The 22,611-nt window shown below is 37.2% G+C and overlaps 1 protein-coding gene across 2 annotated transcripts in view; it reads right to left on the bottom strand.

Moving 5' to 3' along the window:
- Positions 1–22,611, bottom strand: part of Ccser1 (coiled-coil serine rich protein 1) — a 1,322,544-nt gene that overhangs the window by 892,742 nt on the left and 407,191 nt on the right. For both annotated transcript variants that reach the window (XM_032906396.1, XM_032906397.1), the window contains exon 5: positions 1,799–1,925. In XM_032906396.1, the coding sequence (XP_032762287.1) occupies positions 1,799–1,925 (127 nt within the window). The remainder of the gene's footprint in view (positions 1–1,798; positions 1,926–22,611) is intronic.

Genomic DNA, 22,611 nt, shown 5'->3' on the forward strand with positions numbered 1-22,611 from the left:
ACACACCAGCACATATCAGGCTATATCTCTCCATTTCACTAGCACCACAGAGCAGCATACATTATATACCACCACATACCACTTTGTATTCCGTATCTTCAAGTCACATAACACATAGCATCACAGATCATATATCATCACACATTACATATTTTATGAGCACATACACCAATTGCCTGCTTCATGTAGTCACATAGTACAATATATATCACATGTCACATGTTCTTCAGAGACATTATATCTGGCATAGTCTTATGTTTTCTGGAAAAGTAGCACCAAAGTTTCCCTTTTTGATTGAATATTTTATCAGAAATGGCTGTGACTTAAATTTATGACTGTATACTTGTTAAGTAAAAAACAGATAAACTGTAATTACATGATTGTATCCTTTAAATATTCTTTTTAATCATGTACATATACTTGGGAAAATGTGTTTCTATATCATCACATTTTACCTTGACAAATTTTCTCAAAATAAATGTGTCCATGACAACCAGAATACATATCAAGGAAGGCAACAAAACCAATAGTTAGCAAACCTCTATATTTCTTACTTGGTAATATCATGGTTTGCCACAGCAAACTTCCATAGTCTAAAATTTAGTATGTGATAATTTACTGAAATTTGTAAAATAGTAATTTGCATTTCTTATGAAATCAAACCAACTTTAAACTAAGTTTATATTAAGAACTGACTTCAGATGTGGAGAGAAGCCTCAGCAGTTATAAGTGCTTTCTCTTCAGAGGACCTAGGCTTATTTTCCAACATCCATGTCTGCAGCTGCCAACCACTAGGGGCTCAAACACACCCTTTCTGTCTCTGCAGACTCCTATTCAAAAATATACAAATAGATACACATTTACATAGAAAATGAGTAAACAAACAAAAAAACAAACTGATACCATTTCAGACTACAACCCTACTACTCTGAAATAATTAATCCAGGACTAGTGTGTATACACACACTGTCAACTTCTCAGTTTGTTGACCCATGGCCTAAAATAGGACACAAAATAAAACTTAAATGACACAGGCCAGACAACCAAGGCAATAGATAGTAGTGTGTGGATGATGTCATTACATGGGTGAAAGGCAGGTACAAGACAGAACAAGGCCTGTCATTGGACGAGAAGGAAGGATGGGCAGGAGAAAAGTTTTAGAGAGGGGAGGAGACAGGAGGGAGAGGCAGCCAAGAGAACATGGAGGTGGATGTTAAGATCCCTCGCTGCACATTTACATGTTGTTATGAATATTCTTAAGGGATGGATGTGTACAGGGCTTTGTATGACTAGGTGGGCAATTATTTCTTATCAGTTGGATCAGAGGTTATTTGTTGTGTGTTCTTTCATGTGTCGATTTAAGTTCAAGAGAGTATGTGGTGGCTGGAGACATTAGGCCTCCATGGAATTGGGATGTATATTTCTGTCATGGTAGCAACCTGCCTTGGGAACTGGATGGGTAGAGAGGTTGCTGCCAGGCTCAGAGAAAAGCCATCGGCAGTGTGATGTGGGATGGAGCAAAGTGGGTGAGAGGCTTTGCTGACTGAGATGAAGATATTCACCAGCTATCTTGGGGCACTGTGGTGCCAGACCTAGTGCGGGATAAAAGACAGCATTTTTTTAAATAATTTTACAGCAACAGTAGTGATTTGTTGAAAAATAATAATCGTGAACAAACCAAATGTCTACATATCCATACTCTGCCACTTTTATCATATGCTGGATGTCTGGGAAGCTCTCTCCACTTTGCATCCCTTGGATGATATCCCGGCACCTGGAACCTTAAATGACGACTTACTGTTTGGAAGGCTCGGGACATTTTGGTTCTTCTAGCATATCCATATTCATTTCCTTTGCTGGGTCCACTGGGCTAAGAAGGACAGCTGCACAGGACATTACAGACTGGCAGGAATCTTCTCGGCAAACTGCAGTGTGAAAACAAAGAATTGTAGACTTAAAAATTCCTCAGCGCATGTTGCGTTCCTTATTCCATGTTTATGTTTTCAGTCAAGTTCAGGAAGAATTTCAACAAAAACATTGATATTAAATTACCCTTGGATTTTCCTCTAGATAGATGAACAACCCTGATCAATTTCACTTAGCTTTATTGCCACAGTGGAAGAAGAAGTATTCTAACATTCAGCAGCTGAAAAGTTATTTGTCAAATGGCAAATAAGAATTGTATGCCATGGTGCATGTAGTTCACCAGTCTCTACAAGGAAGTCAAGGCCAAGATCAAAGAACTCATGCATTACCATGAGACTACATTCCTGTGGTGCCCTTCTTTGTGTAGGCTGATCCCCAAAGCTCATCTGCCCTTATCATAATGTTTCCATGAAGCACTTGCGTGTCTGATTTTTCTACAGTGGGGTCATACACTTTGTTATCATTCTTTAAAAGGATGGCTTACTTGTCCATGTGCATTTATAAGAACCATCCAAAAAATGCACTGATGGCTTATTGTGGTGGCAATGTGGCTTTCCTTTTGATAAAGAAAATAAATTATTTTTATCATTCAATGATAATAGACATATTATTGCAAGTTTGAGGTATTTCTATTGGCTATAAATATCCTCTTACTTTTTGAATAGTTCCGCATAGATATTTAGTGTAGAAAAGCATCTAGAAGATACAACTGCTTTTGGTATATGCCTATGATTGAATTCTGCATATTAGATACAAGCGAACACTTTTCTTTTCTTCCCTCCAAACAAATGTTTCAATTTTTTCACATCCATAAAAACTTTAATTTTTACAAGTCTGACCTTTATTTTCATAGTATATTAATAATAAATAACTGCATAACAAATCCATAAAACTTTGTTTAAAACACTGTTTTCTCAAAATTCTGTAGGTTACAAAACTAGGTGCACTCAACAAACTTCTGCTTTTTTTGGGTCTCCAAAGGCAAATATAAGTGTCTTAGTTTGGCTGCACTCCCATCAAAAGTTTCAGGGAGCCAAGCATTGTGGCCCAGGGAGCAGCCTGGGTAGATAGTAATTGTAATTACTATCTCCTATGCTTCGTCTTGAAATGAACTCAATAATCAGTTTTTCTATTTTTTTATAATGCTGTGTGAAAATAAGCTACTGACAAATTAATGCGGGCTTATCTTTACATCGCTTGTAAATTTGAGAAGATCTCCAACCCTGTAGGAGACAAGCCTCTGAGCATGCCCATAAGGAATTGCATTTATCAGGTTAACTAAGGGAAAGACCCACAGTGCATATGGGTAACACCATTCCATGACTGGAGTTCTGGACTTCATGCAAAGGAGAAAGTGAGCTGAACATAGGAGTTCATCCATTTCTTTCTGATTTCCGGTTGTGGATACAGCATGACTTCTGCCTCCAGCTGCTATGATTGTCCTTGTCATGGTAGACAGCACCAAGATCTTTAGAGCTAAATAAACGTTTTCTTCCTGAAGCTCACATTGCCAGAGTAATTCCTCACAATTACCAGACAACATAGTTATGGAAATTGTCTTCCTTCTTGTGTGAGGAAATCAAGGTTCCAGTTTCTAAGAACGGTCATGTGTCATCTTCAAATTCTATCTCATACAGTTATTCAGGTAAGAACGCAGTAACATTATATGTTTAACCTATATGTTCCTCATAACTAAGTTAAGTCTATATGCATGTAATCTTCATTTTATGTGTTTCTAATATACACAAATTACTATTGATCTCTTTAGTTAAGTAAAATGAATCACACTAACAATGTTGCTCAAAATACTGCTAGCAAGGTGTTTCATCTAAAATTGTATAAAGTATAAATTTCCCTACTTCTCTTCAGTCCACACTCCACTGTGCAAATGACAAATTCAGACCAAAATCAGCACATGTGTGGACATTTTCAGGGTCTGATGATTACTGGTCATTAGGCAGCTGCTATTGAGCACAAGCCAGTGATGGACCTGTGCAGCGTGTTCCAAATGCAGATTATCTAAAGAGAAAATTGCCAGGAAAAAGGAAAGTATGAGAAAGAAACAAATACTGAGAAAAATGAAAAGATGTTTGAATTGAATGTAAATGCTGTTATTCATTGATATGAATACTCATTTCAAGGACTGAATGATGAAAGAACAAATTAGCCTCTTACTCAAGGTAGTGAAAAGCAAATGAGAAACAGAATACAGAAGAGTGAATTGATACCACAGATAGAACACGGGGATGCAGGTCAGCCAAGGGTATGATCCCAAAGAGAAGCTGTCAGCAACTGAAGGCGGTGGTCTTCACTCCTCGCTTACAATACACTGTGAATTACCTCAGGACTAGTCCTGAGTATGAGAACATGACTAGAAGTTGGTGATGTGATATGCATACTTAAAATGCAGGTCGATACTTTGTACTGATCATGATGTAAGCTCTTCTATGTAGGAACTGAAATTGTCTACTAATGTATATTATTTTGAATGTTATCACCTACAAAAGTTCAAGTAAAAAATTTTCAGAATAAGATAAATACCAGTAAATGGAACAAAAGTTTTTATTAAAATTTATCTTAACAATAGATTAAATGACAGAATAAAACTGAAGTTCATAAAAATTCCCAGTATTAATGGGGTGTAATAGTATGATTTTTATAGAAATTTAACTTCTATAAAACATTCTTTTCTTCACTTAAAGAACTTTCCAAAACAATGGATGTTAGTTGTACCCAGAAATCTATATTTAAAAATTAATACTTGTCTGGTATTTTGGATACAACAGCATCATACAAAACTTTACTTAAAATAATAAAAATTTAAATGTGCTCAGAATAAATAATTGATACGTTGCTGAATTCTGAAAGAAAATGAAACTATAAAATAATGAAAGAAAAAATGAGAATCACAGTGATTAAGAAATTTGTCTCTATGTCAATAATTCATTAATAAAGATAATACACTTTAAAATTTATCACAAATATAAAAATTTGTTTTATAAGTAACAGTCCATGTTTTTCATCTTGTAGTATAAATTTGATTAAAAGTTAACTAAAGTTAGGAGATACCAAAATAGTTGATAAATATATTGATCTCTGTGTGTCTCTCAACACCCCCCAACAGGGAAGCTTTCTCCTGTAGTGGATGGTAATTAATATAGACACTCACAACTAGACAGAGAATGAGGGACTTTGGGCACTCAGCCATAATCCTGTTATCTATATAACTTCTCTCAAAGCTCAGAGGTCTATGAGGTAGAAAGTTTGTAAAAAGCTAACACACACGCACGCACACTTGTACACACACAAACACACACACAAACACACACACACACACACACACACACACACACACACGAACGATCTAAGGCCACAATAATAGGTTTTAACTGATCATATTGTTAAAATCAGCAGCAAGAGAAAGTGGTTGGCACTAGAAGGGCAAATTTTTGAAGACCTTGGATCTTTTGAACATTTGAATGGGAGCAGGTTTCCATGCCCTTACCCAGAGGCTCCCAGCAGCCTAAGACTCAGAACAGCTGGGTTTTGGTTCTCCCCTTGTGTGCCCATCATGATGTTCCAAGGAATAGCATTTCTTTTGTGCCACTAAAACCTCTTTTACATGTCCTTCCACTCTGTATTTGGTTCTTTGCCAGGAAAAACACCATTGAGGAGACATTCCAAATCTCATTGTGCTTCATCTAGTGACCAAGGCCGGTACAAAGCTAACTTCTCCCCTTTAAAATGATGTACACACCAGGGTATTATTGTACAGAGAACATGGAGCAAGCAGGAGCTTCATGCATTGACCTATGGCAAAGGATGATAGATTTTAACTTAGAAAAATGAACTGCACAACCACCTGTGCCCATATTTCATCTGTCACCACTCCTCCATAATCAGAATACAGTGGTTATAATTGCAAGCCCTGAACTTTTGCTTTCTGAATCAATTGAGTAATATGTATGTATCCTCAGATTTACTTATTTATAGACAGGAATTCAAGTAACAAAGCCTAGCCTCAAATACCCTATATAATTGAAAATGACCTCAAACTCTTGATAATCCTTTTGATCCCCTAAGTTGTTACAGGTTCCAGCACCATGCTCAGTTCTTCAAATAATTCTCTCAACCTTTGTTTCTTATGACCAAATTTCTAGATGCAGAAATACAGGTTCTCATAGTGTAAATTCTAGCCCTCACCACATGTCAATTTTTGACCTCATGGATTCTGTTTGTTTGACTGGGTAGACAATCTACATACAGGAAGCACAATCACCCAAACTAACATTTACAAGTTAGAATAGTGTTTCAAAAAGTTGTCTTGTTCATTTTTGCCACTGGGTGCAATTCAGGTATGACAAAAGCCTCAGAAACATTTGTTGAATGAATAAGAAAATGAAGTGGTACATGTAGAGAAAGAAAAGATGGCAGCCCAGCACAGGGAAATGGGTATAAAAAGGCAATGAGATGGGAGAAAATGTCTTCTACTATTGAGAAATTTTTTTTAAAAAAAGTACTTCAACATAGTCTTGTCCTAGATAAGACATAAAAAGATTAACGGAGAGCAATCTGGAGGTGTAAGCGTCGTCAGGACTGCAAAGCCTTATCAATGACTCTACATTAGAATTTGATCCCAAAGTTAATAGGGATTGAGATCAATTATTAAAGGAAGATGCAACACGATTGGCCTTTTACATTCTACAGCCAGCATGGGTAATGCATACTGACAGGGGCATGATGGGCTGACAGCTCAAGGCAACACTTCTGCAATTAAAGCGTGAGAGGCATTGAGAGTTGCAAGCCCTAGAGAGGAGAGTGCATTGGAAAGGGAGAGACAAGTCCAGAGTGGGACGTACAGGGATCAACATGTGTATTCCAGGTTCACAGGAACAGAGCCAATTTACTCGTTTCCTTCATTATGACCAAATATGTAATAAAAACAAGACAGAGCTTGTGAAGGTGGAGGAGAAGAATCAGCAGAAGTCCTGATGGAAGATCTTCAAAATAGATTGGGGAGCCATTTAAAATTTGAATCACTTTACAAATACCTTATTTAATAATATATGTTTGATGGTTTTCAAAAATATGTGAAGAAATTACTCTGAAATGATTAATACTTTGAAGAAATAACTGAATAGGGAAAAAATATACAGAAATAGATCTGGAAATATGTATATCCAGGATACCAGGACACAACTATGAAATACAAAAGACAGCGTTGAATATAGGCAGGTTTATCTCACGGGGCTCACACTGGGTTCTCACACTGGGGTTCCGCATTGGAGCCCAGCAGTAGCTCTTCATCTTGTAACAATCTTTTGGGCAGTTATTAGATATATTATAAAATTTGTTTCTTGAAACTACATGTTTTTGTGTCTCAGCTTTTAAATATCTCTATTTACACATTTTCATAATTTAAAATATACTAAAATAAAATTATAACTTCATGAGAAATGGGAAAACATAAGAAAAAGTGAATAGTTTCCTTTGTATGATTAGATACTTTACTACTATGACTCAGATACTCTATTATGAGTAAGGAAGGCTAAATTAATCCTGTACCTGAAAATGTAACCTGGAAAACTGGTTTTTTAAATGTTGAGCATGAAACAAGCATTTAAAAAGTTGCTGTGGCACTGAAAACCAATACTCCACAGGCTGGGGCAGAAGGTCCATGAGTTGGAATCAGTTCAGGCTATGTGGGTATATGTATAGATGTATAGTTACAGAGCTGCATAGCGAGTTCCCCTACACACACACACACACACACACACACACACACACACACACACACACCCCCTTTGTAACAGTAATTTATGAAGAAAATGTGTTTTCTATTAACATATGGACACTAATAGCCATTGTGGGTTGAGCTGTGCTGACCCAAGTAATTCATGTGTGGAAGTCTTAAGCTTAACATCTCAAGAATGTGTCTACTTGTGGATATAAGGTCTTTAGTGAGTAATTAACTTCACAGGGGTCATGTAGACAGCAGTAAAAGAATCTGCCTGGTGCGCTCTAACTGAATTCAAGGATCTGCATCTGGTCACTTTTGAGGGACACACTGGACACATGTAAACAAAAGGTATACACTTTGTTGTTTAACCTTTTAGTACATTGGCAGTGTTGATTTTCTAAAGATGAGGACACAAATACATATCCCTTCCTCTTGCGATCCACATCTTGAGTGGCAAGGTATCTGTTTCTTCCCTTTAAACAAGTGTGGACCTTTGTAAGCTCCTTCACTGAAAAATATTGTAGCAGTTGGTAATGTGTAACGTTAAACAGCAGTTCCTAAAAATGCACTTTTACCTATTTCTATCTCTCTAGGGCACTTGTGAGGAATTCTAGCCTCTTGTACTTTCTATCTATGACCCTTCAAAACCCGCAGCTGATAGCGATAAGTAAGTATGCATGTGAGTGCTCTGTCTTCTCACTGATGCTGTAACAAGCAGAAAGCCCAGGGAATTTCCTCTGTGATGCTTGAATTTCCTACTCACAAGTGGTATTTTCTGTTCAATTAACAAACTTCTAGAAAATGTTATGCTAACAAAAAATAGAGTTGTAAAGAACACTCATTAATATAGAGAGATAGTAGATTATAGATATAGATGATAAAGATGTAGGTACAGGTTCAGATAGAGATGATACAGACACAGATGCAGATACAGATATGGATACAGATGATACAGATACAGATACAAATAGTATCACACTGATCAAGTGCAGGTTCTCATCGAATCTGTTACTTCAGTGATAAATGAAAATAAATCCTGAAACAAATGCCACAAAAACGTTTTCATGTGTTCTATACATGGTGAAATAATTGGATGATAATTTTAAGGTACTGATTATGTTTATGTTGCAGTCTTGGTCAGTACCCTAGAAATGAAAAGTAATAAAAGCAGTTTGATTTTGTATATGTGTTTGCAATTTGCATTTATATATATATATATATACATATGCAAAAGAGAAATTTTTCATCTAGAACAAATACAGCAAAGAAGTCTGATAAACATACTGAGTTAACCATTCATGTTTCTCATCTCAAGTTTAGAAGGAGGCCTGATTCTTGGAGTGACTGTGCTGAAGAATCTGCAAACATGCATCAGTTCTACAACTTTGACAACATTAGGATTATTCCAGCCTTGCAATAAAATCACAGTTGTTACCCATTATGGGAAAACATTTATGACAAGTCCTATATTATCTAAATAAGGTTTGACCTAAGATTGCTGTAGTCAGATATCCTACAATTTAGAACACACAAATATAAGAGAGAAGAAATTTGCTTGACATTTCAATACAGAAATAATTCACAAAGCATATAACACAAGCAATTGTCAATATACTCAAGGAGTAGAAGGAGTATGAATGAAAATCTATTATATAGTTCCTGTCTATTTCAGAGAAGACTGTCAAACTACAAATTATTAAAAACATATATTAAATAATCCAAAACAAATATTACGAAGTAATGAGCATTGTAATTTATTAAAAACCACATATAAAATTGAAAATAAAAGTATTATGCATAATTAGATGTAAGTAAAATAATTGTTGAGCAAAAATTCCCTAAAAATGCAATCAGATAAAATCTTTCCAGCCAAGTTGATTTTGAGTGTGGTCCATCTTTCAACTTCCAGCCATCCTGTTCTTCCCCTTAGGTTAGCTGTTTACTAACAGGTTCTAAATAGAGCTAACACACAAATTACAGAAGTAACAAAGCATCAATCTAATTATCAGTATTTCTTTCCTTTGTTGCCTGTCATGTGCAAATTCTGGGTTCAGGCTTCAAGATTACCCATTAGGTAAAGAAAAGCATCCACATAAAATCACAGTGATTCCTTTTCTAAGTGCTAAACCTGTTGTTTAAAAATGGACTGTAGGGGCTAGAGAGATGGCTCAGTAGTTAAGAGTATTTACTGTTCTTAGGGAGGACCCAAGTTCCATAACCATGACCTACAGCTGTAAATCCATACTCAGGGAATTCCCTCTGCTTTTTGGATTCTTACGGGCTTCAGTATGCTTACAGGATAAAAACACACTCAGGCATATGCATATATACATAATTTAAAAAAAACTCTTAAAACACCACATTGTACAATTCTGTTCATATTCTTTCTTTAATATAGATCATACATCTTCAAACATGGTGTAGCCCCTACTATCATGTATAAGTCAATCACTCTCCTGTCCTCTACCCCATCTTCATTCTTTCTGTTCTTGGTTCATTTCTTGCCTCACCTTTGGGCTGAGCAGAATAAGCATCAAATGAATTACAAATCTTTGTTGAAGAAATTACATTGGATAGATCAAGAATCTCAGACCATGAGACATAATTGATGAGTCCTTAGTTCTGGACTTCTGACAGGTACTTAATGGGTTTCCCTCTGTAAAGAATGAGGAGACACATCATCTGCATAATGTTCTTCCTCACATTTTAGAACTGAAATAAAATATTCAATTATCTTCTTATAAAAGCCACCTCTCTTCAGAGTTTTCCATATGAATAATAAATCATGAGGAAATATGTACAGGTATGGTCTGATGCATGAGTTAAATAAACCAGAGTTCAGCAATACTGCCCTAAGAACAGATGCTAAATTAGTCTTCCCTCTGCCACATTTCACCAGTCATCACGAGGGACAATTGCATTTATAAGTTGGCTTATTTATCCAGAGGACAGCTACTAAGGCAAGGTAGGACCCTGTGGGGAAAAGAGTTTATGTCTCACAACCAAATATATAAAAAAACAGTAATTTTCTATATGGTATTAGCTATTGCAGGCTGTATGCTATCACTTTAATGAGCAGAAGTCTATGGAGACACATTAATCAAATATCTAGTAACACTCTTTGTATTTAACTGAGCACAGTAACAACCAAGGGTTCAGGATTCCCATAGAGCAATCAGGAAATCTGTGAGGGACAGGAAGTGAACAAAAGACCAGGATGCCAGCAGAGCTTCCATGGTTATGCCTTCCAAGTCTGACTCCGAGGATTAGGTACTGGATGGACTGATACTATCTCTAAAAATCTGAGGAAATCTTTCTTGCACTCCAACACTTCCTTTCCTCAAACTCTACTAGTCTTCATGGATGAATGGATGTAATGACTATATTTACATCATTGCTTTGAGCAGAAAATATATACAACTAAATAAGGCATATATAATTTAATTTGCATACTAGGTTGAACTAATTATCCCCAGATCACAACAACCTAAAAGTAAGTGTTGTACTCACAAACCTTTCTCAAACTCTCACTGGCAAGGCATTTCTTAAAATGTATTCTCTGCCCAGACAGAGTATCAGTCTTTGAAAACTGCTTTAAATATGAGGATTACTCAAAGCCTTTGGTCTGAAAAATGGCTGATGAATATTCATGACACTTCAGAGTTTTTGTAGAACAATATTTTTGGAAGAACGACATAATTCTACTCTGTGTGCAGAATACAACCCATCTAGCGTTCCTCAGTATTGCTTCTTCAGGGGAAGAAGACCAGTCACTAGCCCCATAATATTTTCTAAAAAAAATTTTGTAACTTTATAGCTGATAAAGGATTATTTATCTGTAATAGCCAGAACTTGGTGATCAACTGTGTCAAGTATCGACATATTTATAAAACGACCAGTTAGGAAATACTAGATTTTAGCATTGCAAATATCATAGAGAGACCACATTATGTTTGCAAAGTCTGAGATGCAGGACTTCAAGAATTTTTATTTTCAGTCTACTGTTCATTGAGTACCATACTGGTCCATGAAGTTTTAGCATTTTAATTCATATACTGAGGTGGTTTAAATAGGCTTGGCCCAGCATGTGGCACTATTAGGAGGTGTGACTTTGTTGGAGTAGGTGTCGCCTTGATGGAGGAACTGTGTCACTATAGGGGTGGGCAATGAGATGCTCCTTCTAAGTGGGGTCCAGTTTTCTCCCAGCAGCCTTTAGGTGAAGATGTAGAACTCTCAGCTCCTCCTGCACCACGCCTACCTGAATGATGCCGTGCTCCTTCATGATAATGGACTGAACCTCTGAATCTGTAAGCCAGTCCCAATTAAATGTTGTCCTTTTAAGAGTTGCCTTGGGGGTTGCGGATTTAGCTCAGTGGTAGAGCACTTGCCTAGCAGGCACAAGGCCCTGGGTTCAGTCCTCAGCTCCGGAAAAAAAAACAGGGTTGCACTGGTCATGCTGTCTGTTCATAGCAAAAGAAACCATAACTAAGATGGGGATTTTCAAATATCTTCAGAAAAAAAATATGAGCTTTAATAGTCAAGTTCTTTTCTGTTTGTATATATATATATATATATATATATATATATATATATGTTACTTTATATCTTAAAGGCATAAGATATCAAATATCAGAAATGTCTTTAGTAATACTGTTTCAATTTGCTATCACAAAGTAAGGCTTCATAGTGAAAGCAATCTTTTAACTTCCATATTTGCATTGTAGGTACAAACAGTAGGAAGTAGAAGCCAAGCATCATGTCTGTTTTCAATTCAATAATAAATGATACAAGTCTAAGCTATTCGAAAGACTTGGCATTTTAATAAATTGGCAACACCCAAATAGGTCCGAAAAATTACCAGCATTGCAAGCAGTTCTAGAGACTACACAGCTCCATGATTCCACGCAGCATGCCGCAGCATCACCCTTGCTTAAACTACTTCTTTTGTTTGAAGAGAATAAAGAGTGGCAGAAGATACTATTAATATGGGAAGAATCTACATTCTATACCCAGTTCTAATGGTGTTTAGACTGAGTCTGGCTTTTTACCTTCACTTACCAATACAAAGCCATCTTACTTTGCCTGGAAAATTAAAATACGAGGCATAAATATAGATGTAAGAAGTGTTTTCTTGGAATAATCATCACCTTCATTTCTCCCATCCTATCTAATTATTAGTTTTTCCATAACAAAAAAATTCAGAAATTTGTAGAAATCAATCACATGAACAACAGGCATCCTTAATAGACATACAAAGCTTACTCTTTGTAAAGATTATATTCATATATATATACATATATGTATGTATGTATGTATCTTGTTTGTATAAAATAATGTATGTGTATGTATATATTATGCTGTCCCAATAATCTTCAACTTTGCCTAAAATTTAAACTTCAGGAAGGCAGATGCTAAAACAAATCTTGCATATAATTGCATTTGAACAGACTAGACTTTGCTTAATGAATTATTCCTAGAAACCTTATTAATGCCACAGAAATTATAACTTTATACTTTATAATATAAACTAGCCAAATAAACAAATAATATGCAATAGCCAAAACAGTATCACATGCTTCACACGTTTGTTCATGGGATAATGTGAGAGTCCACACATATTCAGCACTAAGGACTTTCCACGTATTTACAAATTATAATGATAAGGATTCCATACACAAATAGGGCTGATAGCAATTATTATAGCATATATTTTCAATAATTTGTAACATAACTTAATACTATAAAAGATCCATGGAATTCTGTCAATGAGTCATTATCTATGAGAAACATACTGGGCTGAGTGAAGAAACTCAATTCATTTTTATAAATACATCTGATTTGAAAGCAGATTCAAGGTTTTCTTGGTTTATGCATTGAAGACCAATAATTGCAATATTTCTTATTTGCTTCCATCCATAAGCTTTCCTTATGGCTGGGCTTTAGGATGGAAAATTGTAAGTGGTATTTAAAATGTGCCTTGCTTGAAAATGTCAACACCAATGCTAAACTCAGCTCAACAGCATGCTAATCTAAGCGATGTACAGTTTCAGCTGAATAGGTATAGCAAAAAAGTCATGAATGCTTTCGGTTTATGTAGAATTTTGTGTGCTAAATTATCTTTAAAAGTAACTCACACTAAATTCTGGGAAAAGCATTTCATCTTCTTTTGATCAATAGTGCATTTAAGCAATGGCATCTAGCTTAATATAATGAACTTTGCTATCAGACATTGGGGAAAACAGCATCCAAGTGTATAAGCATTTGAATGAACTATTCTGTTATGGGCCTTAATCTGAGTTCAGTCTTGTCAATGTGGCTAGTTTTTCACATGTGCACTGAAACTAATCATTAACCTTCAGCATTGTGATTATTGAAATGTTTATAGTTGGACCTAACAAGTTGGGAAGAGTGTAATCCATTTAAATGAAGACAAAAACCATTAAAGTCAAATGTATTAAAGTTAATATAGTCTTCCTAATTAGTTATTAGTGTCTATATAACAAAACACTTTATATGTGTAGACTGAAAATAAAAGTCATGCACTTTAAAAACATCCGAAAACAGGGAACTACGTTTAATGCACTCAGGAAAATACCTTAATATTGACTGAGACTTTAAATATTACCTGAGGCAGCCATGGTGGAAAATACTGAAAAAATTAGACTGCTATAATAAGGATATCCATAAATCAGTACAAAGGAAAGAGATAATTTACAACCATTAGATGTTCCCCAACCTTTACAAACACTCAGATGTAATGATAAATCAAAGGACATATTTACTTACCTAATGGTAAAGTAGATTGCAGTAACCTCATTGTTTAATTGACTTTTACTCAAGAAATAAACATCACCCCACATACTTCATCAATGGAAAGATTCTACACTGAGGTAATTTCAACATCTTCCTCAGTACATGAGAATCACAGGACCTCAGTTTTAAGCAGATATCCCTCAAGAAATGAAACATATGGTCAAATGACTTCTGCCTCTTAGATCTTACTTTTCATTTTTCTCAGCTAGTGTATGAATATTAATGCTGTTTATACCTCTGAATAGAGGTATTTGTGTAAATATGTATATTCTTTCTTTTTTCTTTCTTTTCCTTTTTTTTTTTTTAGACAGGATCTCCCACTGAACATGAAGGCATTAAACATTTGGAAAGCCGGGCAGCTTCATGGGTCCAGCTCTTTCCTCTGCCCTGGTGGGACTACTGCTGGTGAATTTTTTATAGCTTGATTGTTTTTGTTTGTTGGTTGGTTTGTTTGCTTTGTTTTGTTTTATTTTTTAAGCCTATCTCACAAGTACTCCACTTACATCATTTTCAACCCTGCTCTCTCCAACTCTTCCTGTGAGTAATCCACCCAGCTACTCCTCTCAAGCTCATGTCCACATGGATAATAATTGATGCCTCTCTAGCTCTGATTATTTCCCTGCCCCTCTTCCCCAGCACACACATGTTGGAGAATTTCTGCTGCTAAAGTCAAAGTGTGACATAACTGGAAGGGCATTAGCTCAGTAAAATGGCTAACTCCCTATGTCAAAGGGATCCAGCACCCACCACCTACCAAAGGAAACCATCACAAAGCCCTGCAGCTGAGGTGCCTGAGATGTCTCCCCATGCTAATGAGGCACTGTAGAAACTTAGCCTTCAGCCAATGACCTTTGCTCGTCCTGAATATCCTCGCCCTCTTCCCAAAACTATAGAAACTTTGGTTCACGCTAATAGAATGCACTCATATAAATCCACTCAAAATAAAGAAATATACATAAGCTAAGATCATCTCAGAGAGCTGTTTCATTGAAGATTGTCAGAGAAGGCTTCACTTAAAAGAGCTATAAGACTAAGATCCTTGGAGAAGGCCTTCATTCTCCCCACTGTCCAATTCCTGGAATTCAGTCCCAGCCAGACCAGGATTCTGCATTACACTATCAGTTCCAGGCTCTACTTCATCCTTCTAGCACAGTGTGCAGAGAGAGTTGGATACCCTGAGAGGTGCAAAACAAGAGCTGGACCCCAAAATGCATTACACACACCCCCACACACACACAAAAGACACATCTTCACCAGAATCTGCTGTCACCTGACCATATGAAGCTCAAGAAGAAGGAAGACCATGTGGATGCTTGACTCCTTCTTAGAAGGGGGAACACAATACTCATAGGAGGAAATACAGGGTCAAAGAATAGAGCAGAGACTGAAGGAAAGGCCATCCAGAGACTGACCCACATGGAAATCCATCCCATATGCAGCCACCAAACCCAGTCACTATTGCTGATGCCAAGTGCTTGCTGACAGGAGCCTGATAAGGATTTCTTCCTGAGATGCTCTGCCAGAGCCCTACTGATACAGATGAAGATTCCTGCAGCTAACCATCAGATCCCAAAGGAGGCTTTAGAGAAAGGACTGAAGGAACTGAAGGAGTTTGCATCCCCACAGGAAAAACAACAATATCAACCAATCAGACTCCACCAGAGCTCCCTGGGATTAAACCACCAACCAAAGAGTACACATGGAGGGACCCATGGCTCCAACTGCATATGTGGTAGAGGATGGCATTGTCTGGCATCAATAGGAGGAAAAACCCTTGGTCCCCAGTGTAGGAGAATGGCAGGTGTTGAGTTGAGAGTGTGTGGGTGGGAGGGGGGTGAATCCTCATAGAAGTAGTGGGAGGAGGATGGGACAGGTGGGGAACAGGGTTGGGGGAAGGGATAACATTTGAAATGTAAATACAGTAAATATCTAATTAAAAAAAAAACAAAAGACTCACAAAGAAGGACTTTTCTCCCGCCCTTTAGTACTCAGCCTTTGCTCTCAATTGGACTGTATCCTGCCAATCACAGGCTCCCCTTTCCCTTCCTGCCAGATCTGCAGCTGCCCTGAAAAGAAATGTGGACCACCCCCTTCCCCTTTGATTACTTCCTTTCCTATTTATATCTCCTTCAGTTGTCTTACTGCTCTAGGTAAGACTCCAAGTACTGTACTGACATCCTTTGCTTGTTCCTGATTTTAGTGAAAATGATTTGAGTCTCTTTTCATTTAGGTTGATGTCAGCTGTTAGTTTGCTATAAATTGACTTTATTTAGTTGAGGTATGTCCCTGGTATCCCTGATCTGAGAAGAAATATATTCTGTTGTGGTTGGGTAAAATTTTCTGTAGATATCTGCTAGGACCATTCAATTGATTACATCATTTAATTCAGGGTTTCTCTCTTTAGTTTTTGTCTAGATAACCTGTCAGTTGGTGAGATCGGGGTACTAATGTAACCCACTATTACTGTGTGAGGGTCAATATGGGATTTTAGCTATAGGGGCGAATCTTTTATAAACTTTGGTGCCTTTTTCATTGGTGCATAAATATTAAGAATATCTGTGTCCTTTCAGTAGAATTTTCCATTTGAGTATGTTAGTGGCCTTTTTTTTTCTCTTCTGGTTTGGTTTGGTCTATTTTGTCAGATATTAAAATAGCTATGCTTGCTTGCTTTTCGTGTTGATTTGCTTAGAATACCATTTTCTGTCATCTTATCCTGAGGTGATATCCTTGAGGTATGTTTCTTGGATGCAAGAAAAAGCTGGATCCTATTTTCTAATCCAATCTGCCAGTTTGCGTCATTTTTATTGTTGAATTGGAACCATTAATGTTAATTAATGTTACTAATGAACAATGTTTATTGATCCCTGTTATTTTGTTGCGGTGATGTGCGTTTTCTCCCCTCCTTTGCTTTACGATTCTTAGATTTTTTTTTTATTCTTTGTGTTCTCTTGGGTGTAAGTAACCTCTTCAGACTGAAGTTTTCTTTCTAGCATCTTCTACATAGCTGCAGTGGTAGATAAAATTACTTAAATTTGGTTTTACCATGAACGCTTTGTTTTCCACTGTTGATGGATATAGTAGTCTGGGCTAGCATATGTGGTTTTTCAGAGCTTACAGAAAATCTATTCAGACACTTCTGGCTTTCAGAGTATTTACTACAAACTCAGGTGTTACCCTAATAGGCCTGGTTGTATATATTTTTTGCCTTTCTCCCTTGCAGCTATGGCAAAATCTAATACTATTATTCTCCTAAGGAAACAAAGCAATAAAATGATTCCTGATGGCACACTGCTATACTTATGTTCAGTGCCTTGCTTAACCCACATCAAAGAAGCTCCTTGTAGTATGTGAGCAACAACAGAGAGACCTGCAACTGTATAACCTGCAGAGCGTGAGAGATTTCGGATCATTCATTCCTTAAAGGGATGTCTTCATAAAATCTCTATGAGGCTCAGGAATTTATGCAGAAAGTGGGGTGGAAAAATTGTAAGACCCAGAGTGCTGTGGATTGCTGTTTGTATTTTCTGCTCCCTCAAGAAGGGCACCCCAAGAAGAGTTGATAGCATTTTGTCTAAGCTCCACCCCACAGTTACCTGGCAACAGCCAGGGTTGTGTCACTACAAAAGGGGCTGCTTGACCCCTCCTCTCTCTCTTGCTCTCTCTTCCTTTCTTGCTCCTGCTCTCTTCCCATTCCCTTCCCCCCTCTCTTCATGTGCTCATGGCCCACCTCGACTTCTCTACTCTCTCTCTCTCTCTCTCTCTCTCTCTCTCTCTCTCTCTCTCTTCTCTAAGCTCCCCTCCCCATGCCCTGAATAATAAACTCTATTCTATACTATACCATCCTGTGGCTGGTCCCTCAGTGGGGAAGGGATGCCTCAGCATCCATCAGTACATATCCCCTCTCTTTATCTTTTTATAAACACAACACAGGTGATGTTAGGTAAAATCTTAATTAGTAAAATGAAGGCTAGAGCCTGCGACTGGGCAGAGGACAAAAAGGGCAGAGCTGAAAGTTTTAGAGAGGGGAGAAGAGGAGGAGGAAGGAGAAGAGACACAATGGAGGGAGAAGACGATGGAGGAAGAAGTTGAAGGTGGAGCAGACCCATGTGGCCTGGAGGAGCCACAAGTAGCTAGGGATTTCTTAGCTGGGCAACAAAGTAGTACAGGGTACATTTGCCCAATCTAGGGGTGCAGCTTGTATTTATATTAACTGAGATGTGTGTTCTTTCCATGGGCATTTGGGGGTTGGAGATTGACCATTATTATAAGTCTCTAGTGTTTCCATTCCATGGGGCAAAGGGGAGCTGAGAGAAATGGCTGGCATTCTGCAGGCCAGCCACAGGAGATGGAATGCCTGAGAAATTTGAGCAGTAGCTCCAGGCATTTCAGGTTAAACTGGTTTGGTTAGCTTAGCAATCTAGCCTCTGAAATCAGGGCAAGACAGCCACTGATGCTGGAACATAGCTGGATTTTGCATGGCTTTATTTAAAATTGCGCACTACAGCCAGAGGCTCCAGAGAAATAGTATCTTCTGGATACAACAGAACTGATACACTTATGGATTCATAAAGACCACAGTAACACACACAGGACCTGCTCAGTGTCAAGCCAGACCTGGACGCAGCACTAAGAGATTAGACTCCTAAACAAGAAGCCATTACAATTGATGTTAGTAATGGGGAAATAAAAGTTCTCTATTGCAGTGTCACTGGGTATATCAACCACACCCCACAGCAAGTGCATTCCCAGAAGTAGTTGGCCAACACAACACGAACTCCATAGACTTTTATGGACACTTTACTTCATTTTATTTTGTTTTTGCATCTTTTATTTTAATGGTTTTTTGTTTGCTTACTTGTTTTATCATTTTTTTGTGGGGCTTTGAGTTTTTGTTTGTTTTTGTATTTTATTTACCTGAAAAGGAGAGAAAAAAATATAAAGTTCGGTGGGTGAGGAGGATATGGACTGGAGAACTTGATTCAAAAATTATTATTTATAAAAAAAATTTAGAAAAAAAGAACAAAAAAAAAAAAAAAAAAAAAAAAAAATAAAACAAAATATTATATAAAAAATTTATTAAAAATAGCATTCTATATGAAGCCTTGATGAATTCTGGCACAGTTGAAAACCACATTAAATATCTGTTCTCCAGAAAAATGATTTACCCACATTCTCAATTCCCTATGGATTTTATGTAAGGAGTGGATGAAGACCTAAGAGAATGTGTGTTATTCACATGAGTCTAGTCATGTGACCCCAAAGCATCAGACCCATGGGTGTAGGCAAAAAGTTTTTCAACCTACTTTTAATAAATGTTCAACATCTCCTTAAGGTTGTCACCCAGCAAAGGTAGTAAAAGAGGAAAGTTGGTAGGATATGGGGGAAGTAGACCTGCTCAGCACTAGTTCATTAGGGAAGCTCAATCTTCTTTGGTAGCAGTTCAGTCCTGTAGCAAACACCAAATATGACTCCAGCTACAGTCCAGTCCTCTAGGCAGACAGACACCAGGTACAAACAAGCAGCTACAGTACAGACCTTTCAGCAAGCAGACACCAGCTTGCTATAATTCAATCCTGAAGAAACTACCAGGCTCATTAACTGGCACTCAGTGTGCTTGGCAAAATGCATGTTCTTAGGGAACTTGGGTCACACCCCTTAAGAAAGTAATATATCTGTACCCAGGGTATCTTGATGCCATTTCCTTGCCATTTTTGGACTGCTTGTGTTCTTGGTTTGACCATACCATCACAATAACCTACAGCTCCCGAAGGGTCAGGGGCCAAAACAATTCATTTTAAAGGGATACTAAGCTTTACTCTTCTTTGTCACACTGCTGCAAGTACATAAAATGCTTTATAGATTAGAAACTGCCTTAACTGCCCATACAGTGCTATAGCTGTCTTACACCCTTTAGTTCTATAACTGTCTTACACCCTTATAGTGCTATAGCTGCCCTGCATCCTGACAGTGCTTTAGCTGTCTTACATCCTTACAGTCCTATAGTGATCTTACACCCTTATAGTTCTACAACTGTCTTACATCCTTACAGTCCTATAGCGATCTTACATCTATACAGATCTGTCACTGTCTTACATCCTTACAGTCCTATAGCGATCTTACACCTATACAGATCTGTAGCTGTCTTACAGCCTTACAGTGCTATAGCTGCCCTGAATCCTGACAGTGCTACATCTGTCTTCCATCCATACAGGTCTTACATCTATTCAGTGTTATAGTTGTCTTACATCCATACAGTGCTGTAGCTGTCTTACACTCTTACAGTGTTACAGCTGTCTTAGATCCTTACAGTGTTATAGCTCTCTTACATTGTTTAATAGAGTGGCTGTGCGTAAGTGATGAATAAAAAGCACTATGCAAAATAATGATGAATAAATTTAAAAGGTGGAAATAAAAGAAATAGAAATGGTGAGTGAAAACATAGGTATTCTCTGCTGGAAATATATTTGATGGCCCTGGAGTCTTTTGCTATAATTCGATGCCTGTGTAAACATACAGGAAGAAGCAAGAACAGCTTCACAAAAAAAAGGAAACTGACATTTTGAATTTACCAAGAACATGTCCTGTATACGCATAACTATTTCAAACATATCCTTAGCTTTCAGGAATTGTACATCCTCAGTGTTAATTGCATAAAGTGTTGAAGACTCGGTTACTGTGTGATTTTCTTGGGCTGAAAGTTTCATAATTCAATGGAGGACTAAAGAGAATAGAGCTAATAAACTAATTAGTGATCTTCTTGTCATTTCTATTGTCTCCTAGATACCATGTGGACACTAATCTTGTTAAAGGCATGAAAGGGCCTTATAAATTTGCACTATCTCAGTGTGCACACACTGTTAATATTCCTTTGAGGGTCAGACATAGACAATGTCTACACTCATATATGGTCCCACAGGCAAACCAAGGAAAAAATTCTGCCAAATTCACTCTGGAGAACAAATGAGTTTATTCTATTTCCACACAGAACACAGGAAAGAGGGTACTTACATAAAGAGTGAGCCCTCTCCATAGCAGCCTGCACCATGAGAACCTTATACAGTGGGGACAAGGACTACACTATAGATACATAGAGGGGTACCTCCCTCCTCTCCTAGTCTTTCCCAACCAATATACTCTAGCTCCTTCCAGAAGAAGCTTTCAAGGCAGAAAGTAGAGGAGAGACTGTAGGGAACAGCTATATAGCCAGCTGAGGGTGAACCTCCCCATTCCATCATGGCTGGAGCATATAAACAGTCAACAAGCTGGACTGGGATGATCTTTTTGCAAGAGAAAACAATTAAACTCCCTGTGATAGCAACTGTTTGGCTCAGAGAACAGTCACTCACAACATACTCTTAATATAATTAGATTTATAAATATTTACAATATTTATGTGTTTATTGAGTATATGATATTTATAAGAACTTATAAAAGAATATAATTTAAGAATCTGTTCTTTGTACAATAGAGGTTTACAGTCTCCATGGGGCACATACTAAGGCTGAAAAGTTGCTGGTAGTTTATGCTAACATCAGACATTACAATTTTTGTTGTAACTAAGCTATTGCTAGCGCGTAAAAATGTGAAATAATTTAACTATTGAAATGCCAAAGTCTGAAAATGATAACAATCTTATGAAGAACATGTTAAAAAAGATGTTCTTTAACATTCTTCCCTGTGTATAATTTTACCTAACTTTCTTGTGATAAAATTTGTAATGAAATTTACCACTAAATTTAAAACACTATAATAAGAAAAATATAAACATTTATCAAATTTCCACCGTACAATTGCTTAAAAAATGTTAGTATACATTGGGCAAATCACAGTGTCAGGATAGAGTCTGTCTCTGTACCTAGGGAACAAATGAGTCTATTTTGTGTTCATACAGATAAACACAAAGGAGCTCAGAATGTAGCTAAATAGCTCCCTTCAATGGCTTCAAAATATTCAACAACCCTTCAACAAATGACTTGATAACATTAATTATGTGGACTTTGAAAGACACTATGCCAAGTTTGCTATCACATCTCCTATGATCCCATAGAAAGCAATTAGAATTTCCAAGTCTAGCCACTGTGCCCGGATCTTGCTAGAAGAAGCCTGGTCGCTCAGGAGTGCTGACACACCTG

The sequence above is a fragment of the Rattus rattus genome, chromosome 6, assembly GCF_011064425.1.
Source record: "Rattus rattus isolate New Zealand chromosome 6, Rrattus_CSIRO_v1, whole genome shotgun sequence".
Classification (NCBI taxonomy): domain Eukaryota; kingdom Metazoa; phylum Chordata; class Mammalia; order Rodentia; family Muridae; genus Rattus; species Rattus rattus.